The 19,568-nt window shown below is 42.0% G+C and overlaps 1 protein-coding gene across 1 annotated transcript in view; it reads right to left on the bottom strand.

Annotated features, from left to right (window-relative positions):
- Sra-1 (Cytoplasmic FMR1-interacting protein Sra-1) overlaps positions 1 to 19,568 on the bottom strand; it is a 30,381-nt gene extending 10,813 nt beyond the window's left edge. The window contains exons 1-18 of the mRNA XM_028172704.2: positions 19,242 to 19,568; positions 17,460 to 17,596; positions 17,022 to 17,201; positions 15,664 to 15,845; positions 15,031 to 15,158; positions 14,384 to 14,481; positions 12,473 to 12,577; positions 11,802 to 11,887; positions 10,918 to 11,038; positions 9,787 to 9,978; positions 7,433 to 7,647; positions 7,005 to 7,135; positions 4,539 to 4,709; positions 3,856 to 3,938; positions 3,057 to 3,199; positions 2,470 to 2,643; positions 609 to 747; positions 13 to 99 (exon numbers count right to left, since the gene is read on the bottom strand). Of these exons, the coding sequence (XP_028028505.2) occupies positions 13 to 99; positions 609 to 747; positions 2,470 to 2,643; positions 3,057 to 3,199; positions 3,856 to 3,938; positions 4,539 to 4,709; positions 7,005 to 7,135; positions 7,433 to 7,647; positions 9,787 to 9,978; positions 10,918 to 11,038; positions 11,802 to 11,887; positions 12,473 to 12,577; positions 14,384 to 14,481; positions 15,031 to 15,158; positions 15,664 to 15,845; positions 17,022 to 17,201; positions 17,460 to 17,596; positions 19,242 to 19,317 (2,448 nt within the window). The 5' untranslated portion in view covers positions 19,318 to 19,568. The remainder of the gene's footprint in view (positions 1 to 12; positions 100 to 608; positions 748 to 2,469; positions 2,644 to 3,056; positions 3,200 to 3,855; positions 3,939 to 4,538; positions 4,710 to 7,004; positions 7,136 to 7,432; positions 7,648 to 9,786; positions 9,979 to 10,917; positions 11,039 to 11,801; positions 11,888 to 12,472; positions 12,578 to 14,383; positions 14,482 to 15,030; positions 15,159 to 15,663; positions 15,846 to 17,021; positions 17,202 to 17,459; positions 17,597 to 19,241) is intronic.

Below are 19,568 nucleotides of genomic sequence, written 5' to 3'. Positions count from 1 at the left end.
GCCGCGACTCACCACCACGCCGGTGATGTCTCCGGCCTCGAACTTCGCGATGGCCGCGTCCAGAGCACGGTGCATGTCCGAGTTGATCCGCTGCGCCACCTGGGGACATTCGAAATTTCACGTGAGACCGTACGCTTGAGGTCGCCGACTCGTGTCTCAAAATGGCGCGCGGGTAGTACAAACAAGCCATCATACTAAACGTGTATTTTATTTTATACTGCTATGTATCTATCTATTGCATCTAAATGACCTGGTGTTAAGTGATTACTGGAGCCCATAGACATCTACAAAACGTAAATTCGCCACCCACCTTGAGATACAAGTTCTAAGATCTCAGTATAGATTTTTTTTTTTTATGCCCTTGTAGGCAGAAGAGCATACGGCCCACCTGATGGTGAGTGGTTACCGTCGCCCATGGACTTCAGCAATGCAGAGCCAAGCCGCTACCAACCGTTAAACAACTTACAACAGCTGCTCCGCCCTTCAAACGCCTTACTGCTTCACGGCAGAAACAGGCGGGGTGGTGGTGCCTACCCGCGTGGACTTGCAAAAGGTCCTACCAGCAGTAATTACGCAAATTAGTGTATTTGCGGGTTTAGTTTAGTTACCAGCGCGCAGAGGTCGACGTGCCGTCCCAGCAGAGCCACGTGCCGCTGCTTGAGTAAGGAGGCGTACCGACCTGGACCGACACCGACGCCCGCGCCTCGCGACAAGCACTCGGCACGGTAGCGCTTATCCAGTAGCATGCTGAGGACAAAACCCGAAATTAACGCGACGAGAAAATGATCTTCGAACGCGCAATGTAAAGAGAAGCCGGCTTGCGTGTGGCACCGCGAGAGCATTGACCTTCGCAACTTCATCATCCATTGCGTGTAACGCAATAAAAAATATTACGACAGATTTCATCAGCTCTAACGGTCTGATAGCAGATGGCAGTGTTCACATTGTTAATGTCTATGGGCTTCAGTAACCACTTAATACAAGGTGGACCGTGAGCTTGTTCACCCGCGTATGCAATTAAAAAACGTTCGAAAAGCATTATAAACGAATCAGATCAGTACATACGAGATTTTGTTTGCATATTTTTTTCATATATAATCGAAGACATGAGAAGATTAACACTAATCATACCAACACTTACCGGTACCTTTTTCCACCATAGCGGATAGATAACGGTATACGCAGGGACGTCTGAAATTAGGCTGGGGCCCTTGGGCACACAAGAATTTGAGGCCCTTTTGGAAAGTAAAAAAAGCGAATTATAATAACATTTTTTTACTGAGTATGATATAATATGTCATTAATGTTATTAGAATGCTGCTGGTTTTTTGGTTACTTAGTAGATGGTGTATTTAGTAAATTAGTTAGGATGCGTTCGGAAATATTATTAATTAGTACAGTAGGAATAGGCGCAGTCATCGATATAATGGCGTAGTATATGCCTTATAAATGGGTACCTTCTGATAAGATTACTGATTTGTGAAAAAAGTGTAATGTGCCCGACAAAAATGTTTTAAGAATAAATGTGTGAGAGAAACGGTATTGGGTATACGACAATTACTCAAAATAAAGAAAACAAACAGTATAATTAATTAATAACTGTAGATTAATTGGTAAGAAAAAGTCATGAAGTCTAATGCATGTCTAATGCAAATAAGCGATAAGCCGACACGTGCATTTTCAATACAAAAGTTCAATATGGGTCATTTGACCCGTTATGGTATGTTTAGTGTTAAATAAAGGGGTTAAATAACAAAAGTTTGCTGCCCGTTTTCACAAAATCAACAAATCGTATCATATCTACCTTCATCCGCTCATGTCATCAATTCATTATGATACATGTCATTAAAATATAATTCAGTTTAACCATTGCAAATAAACATTAAATAAATAATAGTTTAAAATAATTAACAAAATACGCTTTTATAGAAAATCCAACTAAAAAATAGAAAATGAATTTTAATAAATTTTAATTAAAAATAGTGTAAGAAAAAATGATTTTACTGTAAAAAAGCGTGGAGTGCTTTTCAGGATATCATCAAAATAACCCTTTTACTCATATCTGTTCATAAAATAATAAATGCACCCCACACTTTTTTTTATAATAAAATCATTTTTTCTTACACTATTTTAAATTCAAATTTATTAAAATTTATTTTCTATTTTTTAGTTGGATTTTCTATAAAAGCGTATTTTGTTAGTTTTTTTAAACTATTAATTATTCTTTTTAATTTTTTTTTAAATTTTGAATTGTCATCGGTCCTCAATAAGTATACCAAAATACGAGTTAATCCGACGTTTTGAAGGGGGTCAAAATCATGTTCAAAGATTCCGTTACATTCTAACATACGTCTGAAGCTAATAAAAGCGTATTAAAAAAATCTAGTTTAACTCTGTAAGTTTCGACTACAAATGACGTCCCCGTAACCCAACCACGGGGGTCCGCCCCCCGCCGGTCCCCGCACTGACCTCGCGGCCAGCTGCTTGTAGTACGCGTAGACCTGCTCGGAGAGCTTGTACACGAACTGATCGAAGCAGAGGTTGACTTCCGCCTCCACCTCGTCATACAGGAACTGCTTCTTGAAGACGGTCAGCGCGTACTGGGCTGAGTCGTTGTACAGGTCCAGCGGGTACAGGACGTATCTGAGGAAATTACGCATTAAAGTTTTTATTGGGGTACCATTTTATTAGGTGACTAAAAATTTTAATAAAACGATACTACTTTGAAAAGTTTGAGTAAAATAAGCCAAAATAATGGACAAAAAAGGAAAGTTAAAAAATTAAAGAGCTACATAAAAAGATACATTAAAGTAATAAAAAAATAATACATAAAAATGTAGTTACAGAAAAGAACTACATAAAAATTACACCAAAATAATACATACAAGGTTAAAATTAAAGACATAAAAGAACTACATAAAAAGAAACATTAAATTAATCAAAAATAATACATAAAAAAGGTAAAGACAGAACTACTTTAAAAAGGATTCACTAAAATAATTAAAAATATACTCTAAACTACACTACATAAAAAGATACATTGAAAGACCACTCACTCCATCATTGCCGGTTCTTTGGTCCTTAATATGTGCTCGGTCAATATCCATGGCATGGACATCTCGATGGGGAACTGTATCCGCTTCTCCATCGTGACCAGGTCGTTGCACTCCTCGTTGTGCTGATGACGCACCATGCATTTCTGTGAGGGTAGATTGATTTTTTTTTATTTTTAATTCATACTTTATTGTCCTTCATAATCCTATATGGCGCATTAACGAAAGGCAACTGTTAGGGTGGCAGTATAACAAGTTTGGTCCATGGACCGCGGTAGTCACTTAAAACCAGATCGGCTGTTTACTCAGAAAACTCAACAGAACGAAGCGGTACTTCACGTCTGGTCAAAGATATTTGCTTTACAAAGCACAGGACCGGCCTCGCGTGGAGTACTACTCCGATATGTGAACAGGGACTCCCGAGCATCAGCTGTTTCCATTTCACATCCAGAGGAGGACCCTTCAGATTGACGATAAGCCTGTTTGAAAAGTCTAGGTCTAACGAAGGGCCTTCAGATTCATTGTTGTGTTCTGTACCGTGGGTACCATGGAGAGTGCTATGAGGACCCAGCGCCCGTCCCCCATCAGAACAGAGTTCATCCATACCACCAAGAGTCACTGCGTCCACCAACATTGCGTTTCCAGATATCTTTTCTGCCTTAGCTGTGCTCCTGGCATTGGTGAGGTCCAAAAGCGACAGTAGCCACTCATCATCATGTGGATTTTATGCTCGTCTGCCTATAAGAGTAATTTAAAAAAAACAGCAACAAAGTAGGGTAGGTAAATAAATGCCAGTACTCACATTAACTTTCTTTCCCATTGTCATTTCGAGATAAAACTCTCTATACCAGAGTTGAGACAGATCGCAGCACTTCTGCAGGGAATCTGCGAGGACACAATGAATATCAAGCGCGGTACACATATGACTGTAAGCGATCCGCCCTCGAAAACGGCGACACACATTCAACAGAATCACCGTAGAACGAATAACTTAGTGATGTTTTCACGCAGCAAGTAATGTAATGCAAATATAGGTGAACACACGCGGGGTCGACGACCTCGTGTTAGTCCGCATACATTGCGGGCTGTTTGTGTTTAGATTATTAGTATCCGGATCAATAAAGGAACATAATTTATTATAGTCAATAATGACTGACTCAATATGTATGTCAGTCTCTGATACCCATAAATTGGAATCGGAATCACAGTGCGTGATTTGTTTCCAGTTGTTTATTATTTTATTTATAATAATTCTAATTTACTATTACAGCGGTAAGCAGATCTTTGAAACGCGCCAGTAGATATTCATTATTACTTGAATATATCCTAATAATGACTATATTTTAGATTAAGTTTAAATTTAAACTCGAATGAAGGTATCCATAATTGTGCAAATTTTTTGGACAAACTACCCTACACAATTTTAAACACACAAATGAGTATCACAAGATGGCGCCGTCCTAGAAATTCTCAATTTGGACTCACCGGGCAAGTTCAGCAGGTAGGCCCAATAAAAGCTGGTTCTGTGGAAGCTTTCGATCTGATGCAGGGTGGCTGCGTCCAGGTCTTTCCGGAGAGTCCTCCGGCCTCCGGACTTGTCCGATATGAGGGCCTCAAGCTGCGTTCTCACCATGTAGAGCTGGGTCGATGAGGGACCTTCGAAGATTTAATTATTGGTGAGTATCAGCATGAGTACCAGCACTCTGCCTACTTCTGCCGCGAAGCTGTCGTCCTTGCCTTTTTGGAAGGTTGACACAACTGCGAAGACTCATGCCTCAAGGCATTCACGACATCTCACTAATATTATATGCGAAATTTTTTACCAGTGGTAGGACCTCTTGTGAGTCCGCACGGGTAGGTACCACCGCCCCGCCTATTTCTGCCGTGAAGCAGTAATGCGTTTCACCAAATGCGCCACCCACCTTGAGATATAAGTTCTAAGGTCTCAAGTATAGTTACAACGGCTGCCCCACCCTTCAAACCGAAGCGGACTCACAAGAGGTCCTACCACTAGTAAAACTGAACCAGTAGTACTGAAACGTTACGTACAATTAACAATAAATCAATTGTTAGTTTTAGATCGGTCACATGTACCGGATACGGTGGGATCGTGCACCGGTTCCCGGTCGTGCGCGGTGTTCCACCTCTTGGGAGTCCGCACGGGTAGGTACCACCACCCCGCCTATTTCCGCCGTGAAGCAGTAATGCGTTTCGGTTCGAAGGGTGGGGTAGCCGTTGTAACTATACTGAGACCTTAGAACTTATATCTCAAGGTGGGTGGCGCATTTACGTTGTAGATGTCTATGGACTCCAGTAACCACTTAACACCAGGTGGGCTGTGAGCTCGTCCACCCATCTAGGCAATAAGGGGTCGGTGCTCGGCCCTCTTTTGTGGAATATCGGGTATGACTGGGTGCTGAGGGGTGCCCTCCTCCCGGGCCTGAGCGTAATCTGTAACGTAAATATCGGGTCGGGGTGCAGCTGAAGTATCTCGGCCTCATTCTGGACAGTCGTTGGACCTTCCGTGCTCACTCTCAGAACCTGGTCCCTCGTTTGTTGGGGGTGGCCGGCGCGTTAAGCCGGCTTCTGCCCAACATCGGGGGGCCTGACCAGGTGACGCGCCGTCTCTATACAGGAGTGGTGCGATCAATGGCCCTATACGGGGCGCCCGTGTGGGGCCAGACCCTGGCCGTGGGGGTGGCGAAGCTGCTGCAACAGCCGCAACGCACCATCGCGGTCAGGGTCATTCGTGGTTATCGCACCATCTCCTTCGAGGCGGCGTGTGTACTGGCTGGGACGCCGCCTTGGGTTCTGGAAGCGGAGGCGCTCGCCGCTGACTATCAGTGGCGGGCTGACCTTCGTGCCCGGGGCGTGGCGCGTCCCAGCCCCAGTGTGGTCAGAGCACGGAGGGACCAATCTCGGCGGTCCGTGCTGGAATCATGGTCCAGGCGGCTGGCCGATCCTTCGGCTGGTCGTAGGACCGTCGAGGCGATTCGCCCAGTCCTTGTGGATTGGGTGAATCGTGACAGAGAACGCCTCACTTTCCGGCTCACGCAGGTTCTCACTGGGCATGGTTGCTTCGGTGAGTTCCTGCACCGGATCAGAGCCGAGCCGACGGCAGAGTGCCACCATTGTGATTGCGACTTGGACACGGCAGAGCATACGCTCGTCGCCTGCCCCGCATGGGAGGGGTGGCGCCGTGTCCTCGTCGCAAAAATAGGAAACGACTTGTCGTTGCCGAGTGTTGTGGCATCGATGCTCGGCGACGACGAGTCGTGGAAGGCGATGCTCGACTTCTGCGAGTGCACCATCTCGCAGAAGGAGGCGGCGGGGCGCGTTAGAGACGCGCAAGCCCGCCGCCGTCGAGCGGGGGCCAGGGAGGCGGATCTCGCCCAAGCCCTGGCCCTCTAAGTGTTTCGGGTCCCCCTCATATGTCGGTCTGGGGACCGGCGAGGGGGACCTAAGAAGACGTCGTGCAAGCTGCTCTGCACGCGTTTTACGCAAGAGCATCCGGGTGATGGAAGGCCGGCTATCCTCGACCCACGCTGGTTCTGACCCAGCGGGGTATTCCGTAGGATAGCTCACTCTAACCGGCGCCATCTAGGCGGGCTCCGGATAGCCTGCCGACCGAGAGGGCTGGTGGTCGTGGCGCCGACGACCGCCAGTCCGGCGTCCCGAGGGGGAGGGTGATGGGAGAGATGTGCTCCGCACTAAACACTTCGCTTTCCCCCCTTTGCCTTTTCATGAGTTCTGTCTCATGTGAGGTTTGGACGTTGGTTGTTGAGCGACAGGAGGTTTTAGTCGGTTCGACTCCGACATGCTCCGCCCGCCGTCCCCAGTGGAGGGCGGAAGTCCGGCGATTTCCTCCTGACCAAAAAAAAAAAAAATTGTTAATTTTAATTATACCTTGCAATTAAATTTTGCTTAGCACTGTCCCCCGGCCCCCCTTACCGACATTCCTCCTGGGCACCTTGATGGTGAAGCTGGCTTCGCCGTCCTTCTTCCCCTTGAGCGCCGGGTCCTGCTGAGGCTCGCAGCCGCGCGCCCAGTCACCGCACGTCTCCCGAACCGACACTATTATGCTGCGGAAGACTTAGGACTGTGTTTCCATACCTATACTCCATTCCAATTAAGAAGTCCAGTTTGGCAGATGTTATTATTATTATTTTTTCTCTACCTATGATGATAGCCTTGAGAGGTTATATCAGCTTCGCCCTAACTTATAAGTTAGCTCACGGGGCTCAAACTGGAGTGGTGCTAACATTAACCCTACCAAGAGCAGTGTTTCGTAGAATCTACCACCGGATCGGAAACGCGACCCACATAGAAGACAATAACAAGCCAATCAGTTACGCTCAACTGGTGTTCAAATGGCGTACCTCCGGATGAGGTCCTTCTTGTTCTTGATGGCCTTCCTCAGGGGCTCTCGCAGGACGAGCTGCACGAAGTCCTGCAGCTCCGCGTATATGGACCTCCTGGCCGCGTCCGCGAACACCGTCTCCATCCGCGCCATCAGGACCTGGAGGCCCTTTATCATCGCGATCACCTCGATCATGGCGAACTTCTCCTCGGACGTGTAGTTGTAACGCGTCGCCTGTGAACACACGGTTTGAGGTCAGGGACGACTCAATATTGAGGTCGCCTAAGTGGGTACCGGGGCCCGTGGACATCTACAACGTAAATGCGCCACCCACCTTGAGATATAAGTTCTAAAGATCTCAGTATAGTTACAACGGCCGACCCACCCTTTAAACCTACCATCTACCTGGTGGTCCTACCACCAGTAATATTACCTACTATAATAGCCGGCAAACTTCTTGAGCATTTGTTGACGTAGTGGGGGTAAGTTTGCGCATGGTACACTCACGTGCAAAAACATTATTTACTCTGCGTCATAATGCAATTAAATTATTAAAATCAACATATGTATTTATTTATATATTTATTAGAACATCAACAAAAAATATAGGTTAATAATTGTAATAATTTAATCTTGGGGTAAAATAGATATTCCTTCTATTAAGTCAAAACTAGAGCTGTTGCCAGGTCTTCGTTCAGTTGAAGCGAAGCTGGTATTTGTAATTTTTTTTTCGTTATCATAATCTTGACCATTATCATCATCACTGTTTTCATCACCCGAGTCGCCATCATCGTGATAAGTCGACATAGGGCTCATCGGTGTAGTTTACGACTCGGTCGGTTCGATCTTCTTTTTTGTCTATAATTAATTATTTTTTGAAGATATTCGATTCGTAGTAATCGAATGTTACTTTTTTCAATTACCAGCTTCCGATTATTTTCTGTTTTTTTTTCCATCTGAAGCCTAGCTCTTTCATAATTCGTCTTAAACTTCATTCCGAGCCATTAAAATGTATATCTTCTTTAAAATTTTCGAAGCCTTTCTACGGTACGGAGTTTCGCTGCTTGTTATGTAGTTATTATGATTACATCTTTTTATTACAGATTGAACGAAACTATCCATTCCGGTAACTTTCTTCTTCCCTGATCTTTTCTTACCCGGAGTCCCAAGCACGATGAGCAAGCCAGAGCCTTTAGCTTCGTTAATAATGCACCTAACAGTACTCACTGATGTTTTTGTTGCTTCCGAAGTACGTTTTACTTTTTCCATAATATCATTCTTCCTCTGTTTTATAATGAAGCAATATACGTCGTACACAATTTTTCTACCCTTTCTTTTGAATACTACACCAGTTTGTCGCGGCATAGTGTATTTTTTATAAAAAATCAACAAACACTCAACAAATAGCAATGGCAACAAAGTCAACAAGCAATTATAACAAAATATAACTTAACGATTAATAACGATAGATTTTTCACTGTACGCAAGCGTACATTAGGGAGCAAGCGGAACGAAGGCGCGGTGCGGGACGCAAGGTTCGACTGATCTACCAATAACGCGCTCGATACGATTTCCCCTGCCGTCGCGCCTCACCCTCACCACCAAAGTGATCTAAAATTCGGTTCTGCGCAGTCAAGGTCATTTGCTCACGATGTTTGCCGGTTACTATACCAACAATATTGAGGTCGCATAAGCGGGTACCGGGGCCCGTGGACATCTACAACGTCTGCCGTTGCCGGTCTCGAATGCCGTCAACCACATTGAGATACGAGTTCTAAATTTCAGTTCTATGTACTAATCCTGTACTTAGATCCAAGATCTTAGAACTTGTTTGCGTCATCGTTACCGAAGACCATGGACATCAGAACGTGAATGCTACGTTTCAAGATAAAATGCTGTAATATTCTGGAATAACCTGAAATAGCAGGATTGCTTTATCATGATAAATGACATGCCTTGGGCAAAGCCATATATGTAAATAATATGGTATTAGTATTTTATAGTTTTGGCATAATATAGTGCTGGCATAATAATATAGTGTTGGCATAATATAGTGTTGGCATAGTATAGGGTTGGGATACTCTAGTGTTGGGATACTCTAGTGTTGGGATACTCTATTGTTGGGATACTCTAGTGTTGGGATACTCTAGTGTTGCGATACTCTAGTGTTGGGATACTCTAGTGTTGGGATACTCTAGTGTTGGGATACTCTAGTGTTGGGATACTCTAGTGTTGGGATACTCTAGTGTTGGGATACTATAGTGTTGGTATAATATAGTGCTGGTTTAATATATTATTGGCATAATATAGTATTAGCATAACGTAGTATATTAGCAACGTTTCGTCTCTATTGGACGGACGGACAGAACGCACCCTCTCGTACTCCTCGGCTTCGGGGGGACACCGCGCGTTGATGGTGTGGTCCGTCGGGTGGAGCAGCTTCCACGAGCACAGCTCCGTGAGCACCGAGCACCAGGAGGACAGCAGCTGCAGGCCGCGCAGACAGAGCTCCGTCACCGCCTTGTTCTCGGAGTCCGAACCCGCCTCTTTGAAAGTGGTCGTCACCTGGAACACGCAGACATGGGGATGTTCTTGTTGCCTCACTGATATAAGCAGTGGTCGGAGTACGTTGATTTATTTTATACTACTGGTCGCCCGGTAGTCGAACTTCGACTATTTATTAATTTATTTATTTAAATAAGTATTGTCACATCAAAAACATCTAACATTGAAAATAAATTTAAACTATTTAATTTATGGCCTGATGCATGTGACAACAATGGCGTGCGTGGCATTTGCAATTCATCGGCTCGAAAATGGAATACAATAATAATAATAAAAAACAGTACTATTTGTTGAAATATTAATAAAAAACTATAATTAATTGAAATTATAAGTTGGAACATTATTATGATTTAATTTTCAAAGACTTATTATACTTCTGTAATCACAAATAAAGATGAACAATATTTAATCTATTCTCAATTTGACCACAGAAGTCAAGAACAAAAGTTTGACAATAAATAAATAGTATGCATGCGTGTGTGTATCAAATACATGGTAGTGTGTGTATTGTCTTTTTTATTGATTTAATGTATTTTTTAGGCATAATAAAAAAAAATTAACATTCTGCACTCCTTCTCTATAAGTGTGGGAAATTTCGTCCGCGGAGGAGTATGAAATTTCCCACACTTATAGAGGAAAAAAAAAAAATATTCTAGGTCTATTAAAACCATTTCAATCCTACAACTACTAGCTAGATTCGTTAAAATAAATTTTGCTTCCAGGTATTTCAACTTTAAATTAGTCTAATGTAAAGTTCACGCATTGTCGCTTAGTCACGTTTGATCACGAACGGATCACACGAACAAGTTCCGGTATTTTGGGGGCATATCCATATCATCCTCTACGTTTGACGTCAACGACCTTAAATCAATCTACCTACTCAGATCTCTACTGATAAGACAGCTTAATCTAATAAGGTGCAATATCTCCACACGATACCTCGTTGCTGTACCGGGCCAGCTCGGATATGTAGTTCTGATGCTCCTCTCGGATCTGGGGCAGGTGGACCATCAGGTCGGCCTGCGGCGAGGGCGGGTTGGGGCTCGAGGACAAGGGCCACCTGCGGCAACGAAGAGTTCACGTTCAGATTATATTCTTATGGGTGGACTGGCTCGCTGATGTTAAGTGGTTACCCGAGCTAACAGACATAGGCTCAGATCAAAACTCACGAATACTAAAAAAAAATCAGAACTATCACCATGAATGTGTTGGAATGTGTCTGATGTTTTAACTTTCATGTAAATTAAAGAGTTAAGTGAATTGAAAGGGTATATGACGGAGCTGGCTGGCTGGTTTCATGGGATTTTTAAAATTATGAAGTCAACATTATGAATTCAAACCCGCAAAATTATAATTTACGTAATTACTGGTGGTAGGACCTGTTGTGAGTCCGCGCGGGTAGGTACCACCGCCCTACCTATTTCTGCCGTGAAGCAGTGATGCGTTTCGGTTAGAAGGGTGGAGCAGCCGTTGTAACTATACTGAGACCTTAGAACTTGTATCTCAAGATGGGTGGCGCATTTACGTTGTAGATGTCTATGGGCTCCAGTAACCACTTAACACCAGGTGGACTGTGAGCTCGTCCACCTATTTAAGCAATAAATTGCCTTCCATAGTCATAGGCGACAGTAATTAAGACTCACTTTTAGTAGTAGGTTTACCGCCATGTGATAAATGTAGGAGCCTTCTGTTCCTACTTTTTGGTGTTTTTATATCCGTTTTTTATCAGTTCTATGCTTTACATTTTGTTATTATTTTAAAACGTATAAGAAGAAAATTTTCATTTTCGAAATGTGAAAAATATTTTAAAAGATAAAACTCACTTATTCGGATCATAGTGTTTCGATCTCTTGATGTAATTGAAAGGAGCTATTTGCATGTCGCCAAACAGTGGAACCACTTCGAGGTTCTGAAAGAGAAAAAGAAAATTACAAAAAAATAACAAATTAAAAATAATAATAATAATAACAGTGAAGAAATAACGCACGGTCCCTCGATTTAGGATCCCCTGTGTTATGGCTACCAGAGACGGACATACATACTTATAATATATGGCGGAGCTGGCTGGTTCTATGGTGTTTTTAAGATGATGATGTCAGCGTTCCATAGTGACACTAATTAAGGCTCACTTTTCCAATGAACTCCATTTATTACATTTCAAGTGTACAGCGATAACAACAGAGAGCTCCGCTCCGTTCGACTGATCGAGCCGGAATGTTTCGTGCGACAATAGTCACTCATGTTTATAGTAGAAAGTGTGGGTAGCTTAGTCATGAATTCTCTTGAATACAGTCTTAAGCAGTTGTTGCGTAGCATTTAGGATTTTTTTTCCAAAATTTTAAACTTTAAATGGCTCTCCTGTAAAGTTGCAAATATGTCGCTTAAGCCAAACAGCCTTTTACCCTTCTTTTTCACCACCCCTTTGACCACTTAACATGTATTGAGCTGTGAGCTCGTCACTAAGTTAGCGTCATTGGCGGATAATAAGGAGTACCTTGAAGATCCTGTCGATGCGGTCCAGACGTATCTTCTTCTTCTGGTCCAAACGATTGATGTTGCACACCTCTGAGTCCATGAGGAAGAGTCCGAAGCCCATAACCTGAAAAATAAGGTCAGGTAAAAACGGTAGGCATTGGTGCACTGGCATTGCTGACGTCCATGGGCGACGGTGACCACTCACCATCGGATGGGCCGTGTGTTCGTCTGCCTACTAAGGCAATAAAAAAAAAACAAAAAAAAAACATGAGTGCAATTCACACGTGGTAGAAGTGAAACCTTCAAAAATTAAAATACAATTATCCTAAATGTGTTAGTATAATATACTAGCGATCCGCCCTCGCTTCGCTTCGGAAATATTAAAACACACATGAAACCAAAAAAAAAAATAAAAAAAAAAAAAAAAAAAGTAGCCTATGTTCATCAGGGACAATGTCGGCTTCTAATGGAAAAAGAATTTTTCAAATCGGTCCAGTAGTTTCGGAGCCTATTCGAAACAAACAAACAAACAAATCTTTCCTCTTTATAATATTAGTATAGACTATGTAAAATTTTGTCATTAGTAAATAATTGTAAATCATCTTTTATAGTATGAGGTAGCGCCCTCTGTGAATTGATATTTTAACTGCACGTATAATGTGTTCTATCTCATTCTCTCGCCGGCTGAATCCTATACATTTATGTGTTTGTGTCTCTATGGACTTATTTTTTCGTTTCATAAAGTTTGAAATCACAACGATTCTAAAGAAGTTTCACTTCAAAAAATGGTCAGACTTCTTGGTCTACACTGGTCTTGTTTAATCGCGATATATTCCGGTCACCGTCCTCGTCGAACCCGTCGCTTGCGACGAAGGGCTCGACAAGCGAATTAACCCACAGACACAGCCCGCTGAGTTTCTCGCCGGATCTATTCAGTGTCGCGTTTCCGATCCGGTGGTAAATTCTGCAAAGCACTGCTCTTGCTAGGGCCAGTGTTAGCAACACTCCGGTTTGAGCTCCGTGAGCTCACCTACTAGATCAGTGAATCTAGAATAACCCCTCGAGGTTAACAACAAAAAGGTAGGGAAAAAAAACGCGATATATTTAATAGCCATTTTAGTTACCATCTTGGTTAGTGAACCACAACACTGCTTAGTGGTTAGCGCGGCCAAGCCTGATGGTCCTACCCGCGTGGGACCATTAATAACCCAAATACCAAAAGGATTCCACGATAACACAAAAAAAAATTAAACCTCTCGGGACGCAAGACAGAAATGATAACTAATCTAAGTTGAACTATTTAATATTGAAATTGATTAACTTCAAATAAAACTTAGGTTATTACTTAAATTTGTATTTACATATATTAATATGATAATGTAAAGAAAATTGCAACGTAAATTGAAAAATATATATAAATAGTTTGGAGTTACATACGTTTTCAGTGCCGCTGAGTGAGGGTGGGTGAGAGAAAGGGATGCCAGATCGATTGGCGGCGTAACGCGTTACGTAACGAGGCGGTTTACCCTCCGATAAGAAGTCCGGTGTTTACTGGTGGTGGTAGGACCTCTTGTGATTCCGCAAGAAAAGGTACCACCACCCTGCCTATTTCTGCAGTGAAGAAGTAATGCGTTTCGGTTTGAAGGGTGGGGCAGCCGTTGTAACTATACCTTAGAACTTATAGCGGCTTATAGCGGTAGGCAGCGGCTTGGCTTTGCCCCTGGCATTGCTGAAGTCCATGGGCGACGGTAACCACTCACCATCAGGTGGGCCGTATGCTCATATGCCTACAAAGCCAATAAAAAAAAATCTCAATGTGGGTGGCGACATTTACGTTGTAGATGTCTATGGGGTTCGGTAAACACTAACACCAGGTGCTATGCAATAAAAAACTATAAAAAAAGCCCTGCAACCAAACAGGTGTCCTTACCTTCACAAGCATATGTTTCTCGCACGGAGTCAAATACATTCTTGTCTCGAACATGTGCACGCATATATTGACCACATCAGCCAACAAGTCTTCGTAACCTAAAAATCGATAAAAAAAAACATCAAACAATGAACGCAATGTATTACAAATATAAACGTTATGTTTGACGGGTCGATGACCTCATTCCGAATTCCCTTTACATTGATTGTTCAGAAATAATCAACTTTTTTTAGAATTTCGATTAAACATTCAGTGATGGTTGGCCGTATCGTGTGCCCGACCCGAAGAAACCAAACTTTCTGATACGACCTCAAGCCTTGAGGTGCGCGGCAGTACTATCATTACATCCTATATACCTGTCCATCGTCCTTTCGAAAGATTTACTACACACATTTACTGGTGGTAGGACCTCTTGTGAGTCAGCGCGGGTAGGTACCACCGCCCTGTCTATTTCTGCCGTGAAGCAGTAATGCGTTTCGGTTTGAAGGGTGGGGCAGCCGTTGTAACTATAATTGAGACCTTAGAACTTATATCTCAAGGTGGGTGGCGCATTTACGTCGTAGATGTCTATGGGCTCCAGTAAACACTTAACACCAGGTGGGCTGTGAGCTCGTCCACCCATCTAGCAATTAAAAAAAAAAACATACCGTTAATTTTCTCTAGGGCGTCCTTGACCGTGTCTCTGATCTTGTTCTGGGTCGCGAGGAACATGGACAGGTTCTGAGACTCCTGTAGGCTCTGACTGTCGGACATCACCTTCAGGAACTGCGCAGCCCTGGGAACGTATACGTATCCTGCTGAAGTTACGTTTTCGAAGTCGTCGTGGCCTAAAGGATAAGACGTCCGGTGCATTCGTATGTAGCGATGCACCGGTGTTCGAATCCCGCAGGCGGGTACCAATTTTTCTAATGAAATACGTACTTAACAAATGTTCACGATTAACTTCCACGGTGAAGGAATAACATAACGTGGATGTAATTAAAAAAAATCAAACCCGCAAAATTATAATTTGCGTAATTACTGGTGGTAGGTACGTCTTGTGTGCCGCGCGGGTAGGTACCGCTACCCTGCCTATTTCTGCCGTGAAGCAGTAATGCGTTTCGGTTTGTAGGGCGGGACAGCCGTTGTAACTATACTGAGACCTTAGAACTCACATCTCAAGGTAGGGGTGCGGCATTTACGTTAAGATGCCTATGGGTTTTCGTAACCACTTAGCACCAGATGGGCTGTGAGCTCGTCCACCCATCTAAGCAATAACAAAAAAAAAACATATCCCCCACCTTCTGTAAGTCGAGTAATCATTCTTGACCGAACTCTTCATGTTCTTCAGCTCGTCGAGGACCGCGAACATGTTCACGAACTTGCCGAGGGTCAGGAGGTAGGCTTCGGAGACGAAGTCCCTCCTCTTCTCCGCGTGGCACAGCCGACGCACTTCAGCACAGAACCTTTCTATGGCCTTGCGCTGAAACAAAGAATCGAAGTCAGCGGTAGGCAGCGGCTTGGCTCTGCCCCTGGCATTGCTGAAGTCCATGGGCGATGGTAACCCCTCATCGTCAGGTGGACCATGTGCTCGTCTGCCTACAAGGGCAATAAAAACAAAAAAAAGGTTCTTTAAGTTTTGATTTATCCTCTGCTGGTGGTAAGTGGTAGGTACCTTCCCTGTTTCTGCCGTGAAGCAGTACTGCGTTTCGGTTTGAAGGCTGGGGCAGCTGGTGTACTGTGAAACTGAAACTTAGAAGTCATGTCTCAAGGTGGGCAGTGGCATTAACATGATTGATGTCTGTGGTGTCTGATGATCTTTGAACGCTTCAAAAGTTGGGATAACCCCTTAGGCTCTCGTAGGAGGTTCGGCCCCCAGCCCAAAAAAAAAGCCCCTTAGTCTACCAGCAAATAAGTAGGTAAAAAAGAAACGGAACATTTTTCTTTCGTTGTCATCCCCAAATACGTAATGTGTTTATTATTAAATTTATATCTAATCTTTTTAGTACATTTATTAGTATATATTAATATTTTATATTAGTATAGTATATTATAATAATATATAATAAATATTATATCTTATAATTTTTAAATATGTTTAATAGGTATATTTACTATAATTTATTAAACCTTTGAACACATTTATTAAGGAATTGCTCTGTTTTTTTTGTTATTTTTTTTTATTGCCTTTGTAGGCAGACGAGCATACAGTCCACCTGATGGTAAGTGATTACTGTCGCCCATGGACTTCAGCAATGCCAGAGGCAGAACCAAGCCGCTGCCTACTGCTTAATACTCTCCCCCCCAGCCTCGTTTGAAGATGTACACTTATATACAAAAATGTGTAATGAATATATAAATCATAATAAAAACCACTATACATAGAACTGTACACTGTACATAGAACGCCATAGGTAGCTGTATGTACAACTTAAGCCATCAGTGATTGATGATCTTGAGCCCAGTTGACTAGAGGTGATTTTCCTCATGAAATCGTGCACTGTAAAAAACTATCATTAAAATGATTATTTGAATCAACATGGTCTGCAGCAGTGACCTTGTGGATCAGGCCTTTGTTACTTAAAGCACACTAATGCTTTTGCTGATGTCCGGTATAAAGCTTAGATACATTAAACATGAGGTCTGTCATCTTACTAACCTGGAAATACATGAACTGCAAGAGCTTATCAACCTCAGGAGCCAGCACTTGAACGGTCCTCTCATATATGTGAACCCGGTCTGGTTGTTCATTGGACCTGGGCTGAGGTATGGCACGGCTGCAGCAACGCCACGTGTACAGCATGACAGCGTGGGCGTTCCCTTCTTCCAGGAGCTCGTTCTAGAAACCGATATGATCAATGAAATTGACATATTTCCCAAAGTAATAAGATTCAAGTGGCACTGGGCAAGACACGTTGCTCATAGCGTTAATAGACTTTCCACAGGTCAGACCTATGACGTGTCGAATGTTGCAGGAATGCACGGTATGCTGATAGCATAGAACTGACCATTATGAAGACAATCGGAGAGGCCTAAGTCTAGCAGTAGGCAGCTTGGGGCGGTAGAATAATAATATGTACAAAGTATAATAACTCACCAAGTTGGCGTGGACGGTCGCTTCCTCTATGTACTTTGCGATTCCGGTGATGAAACCATTACGGTCTTCAAAGTTAGTATCGAAATTAGCTTGATACAGGATCGAACAAGGTGCTGCTTCGATACATGGCTGTTCATCTTGAAAAACAAATACAGAGTTGTTTTGAACGGAAAGGGATGGTTCAATCCTTAAATTCTAAATTTCATTTGGAGAGACTATTGCACTAATAAAGGAGGGAGTAAAACTCACAGTAGAACTCTTATCAAATGATACAATTATGAATACAAAAAAATCCATTGTTAAAACTAATGACATGAAACTTCTTATAATTTAGAAGTAAGTTGTTATTTTTAAAAATTATAGAAATGGAATTACAGGTTTACTAGAACTAAATAGTAGAGAAGCTAATTTTTTAGATAGGTGATAGGTCAATATTATCTTTTAATATTGGTTTTATCACCAGTTTCGATATCTTCACACCTCTTCCCAACATTAAGGATTTTATGTGCAGGTATGAATTCCATGGAATTACAGTCAAAATCTGTTATAACGACATCGAAGGGACTGCTCATATTCAGTCGTAAAAACCGATAGTCGTAACAACCGGTGATGTTTAATGTGTATCATGCAAGTATAAACAAATCGATAGGGAATTATTGGAAAAATATATTTACATAATACGCGATTTTTCTTCAATATTAATTTGTTTTCTTTTTTTTTGCGACATTTTGAAAGTTTCACGAGTAACTCCACAAAGTTTTGGTGCGTTTTGTGTATAGATAAGTAACAAACTAACTGAAGAGATATGAAGAAGCGGGCTTTGACTACCGCATGCACGTGTTTTGTTTCTAAGAATTAGAAAAGACCCTACACTAAACTAAATCCTATTGTTTTCTTTCCTGATTTTAAAAGCCATTGAAGACAAATGTGGATATCTATTCAAATTGTTTACAATACAGCTTAGCCGGTTGTTCTAACAGATCTAGTTCTCCGAAATATTAGTTAAATGTGGTCGTTTTATGCGGTATGTCGTTATTACCAATGTCGTAGAAAGCAATATTTTTAATAAGGCGGTCATATGGCATTCAGCCGGGACCTTTGTTCTTGGTTATTATAACCGGCATGTTGTATTAAACGATGTCGCAGTTAATGGTTTTGACTGTAGTACCTGCATATTACTAAGTGAACTGACACAGTACATCTGGCATTAATTAGTTACAATATATGTGTTAATTTGTTGATTATAGTAAAAGTCATTGCCTTAACAATAAAGTTAAATAAAGTTAATTTGTACTTATTTATCATTTCATAATTTCAAATCTATGTGAATAAAATTCATTATCATGTTGTTTGGTCTAATTCTTTAGCTCAATCAAACCGGAGAGTTAAAAAGTGAAGCAATACTAATATTAGTGTCATGCCAGTATTTTCCAGAACTTAAATAAGCAAAAAAACTTTGAGCTTTTACTGTGTAGACAGGTTCACACAATGTAGAACGTCATATAACTTATATAATGACAAATAAATGAAAAAACAACATATAGACATAATAATTTGGTTACATTGGAATCTTAACATTGTTCCAATAGCAACGTTGAATTTTGGGTTTGTCACTATTCCTAATACTACTTATCCATTCTTCTAACATATCTGGGTAGCTTCGAAATCACCTTTATATCAATATCAACTGAACCGCTAAGCAGCCAGCTTCCGGCCCCACCTAGTTTCATATCTGAATCAATGTATCAATCTCTAGCAATTTTATGGAAAAATACAACTTACCCGGCAAAGTCAGCTCATCCAACACATCTACGTTGCTCAGAGCATCCGACAACGACACTTTTTCACTTACAGACATTGCTTTATTCACAATTATTTAAGTCGTAAAAATTCCTAAGCACGCACAGATAAACTGTGAATTTTGTCAATTCTGTCGTAATAATTTATGATGCAAAGAATGTATGGTATTATTAATTATTGCTCATTCTTGTACATTGGCCTTTTTTAGTGCAAAATCCTCGTTGTTTGTCTTAAAATTAAAGTATTATTTTCTTGACGAACGATGTAAATACTGAATTTAGTAGGTAAATACTATGACAGCACAGCGTT

The sequence above is a fragment of the Bombyx mandarina genome, chromosome 11 (genome assembly GCF_030267445.1).
Source record: "Bombyx mandarina strain Sakado chromosome 11, ASM3026744v2".
In the NCBI taxonomy this organism is placed as follows: Eukaryota; Metazoa; Arthropoda; class Insecta; order Lepidoptera; family Bombycidae; genus Bombyx; species Bombyx mandarina.
The sequence above is the reverse complement of the archived record's forward strand: the minus strand, read 5'-3'. Positions and strand labels throughout refer to the sequence as shown.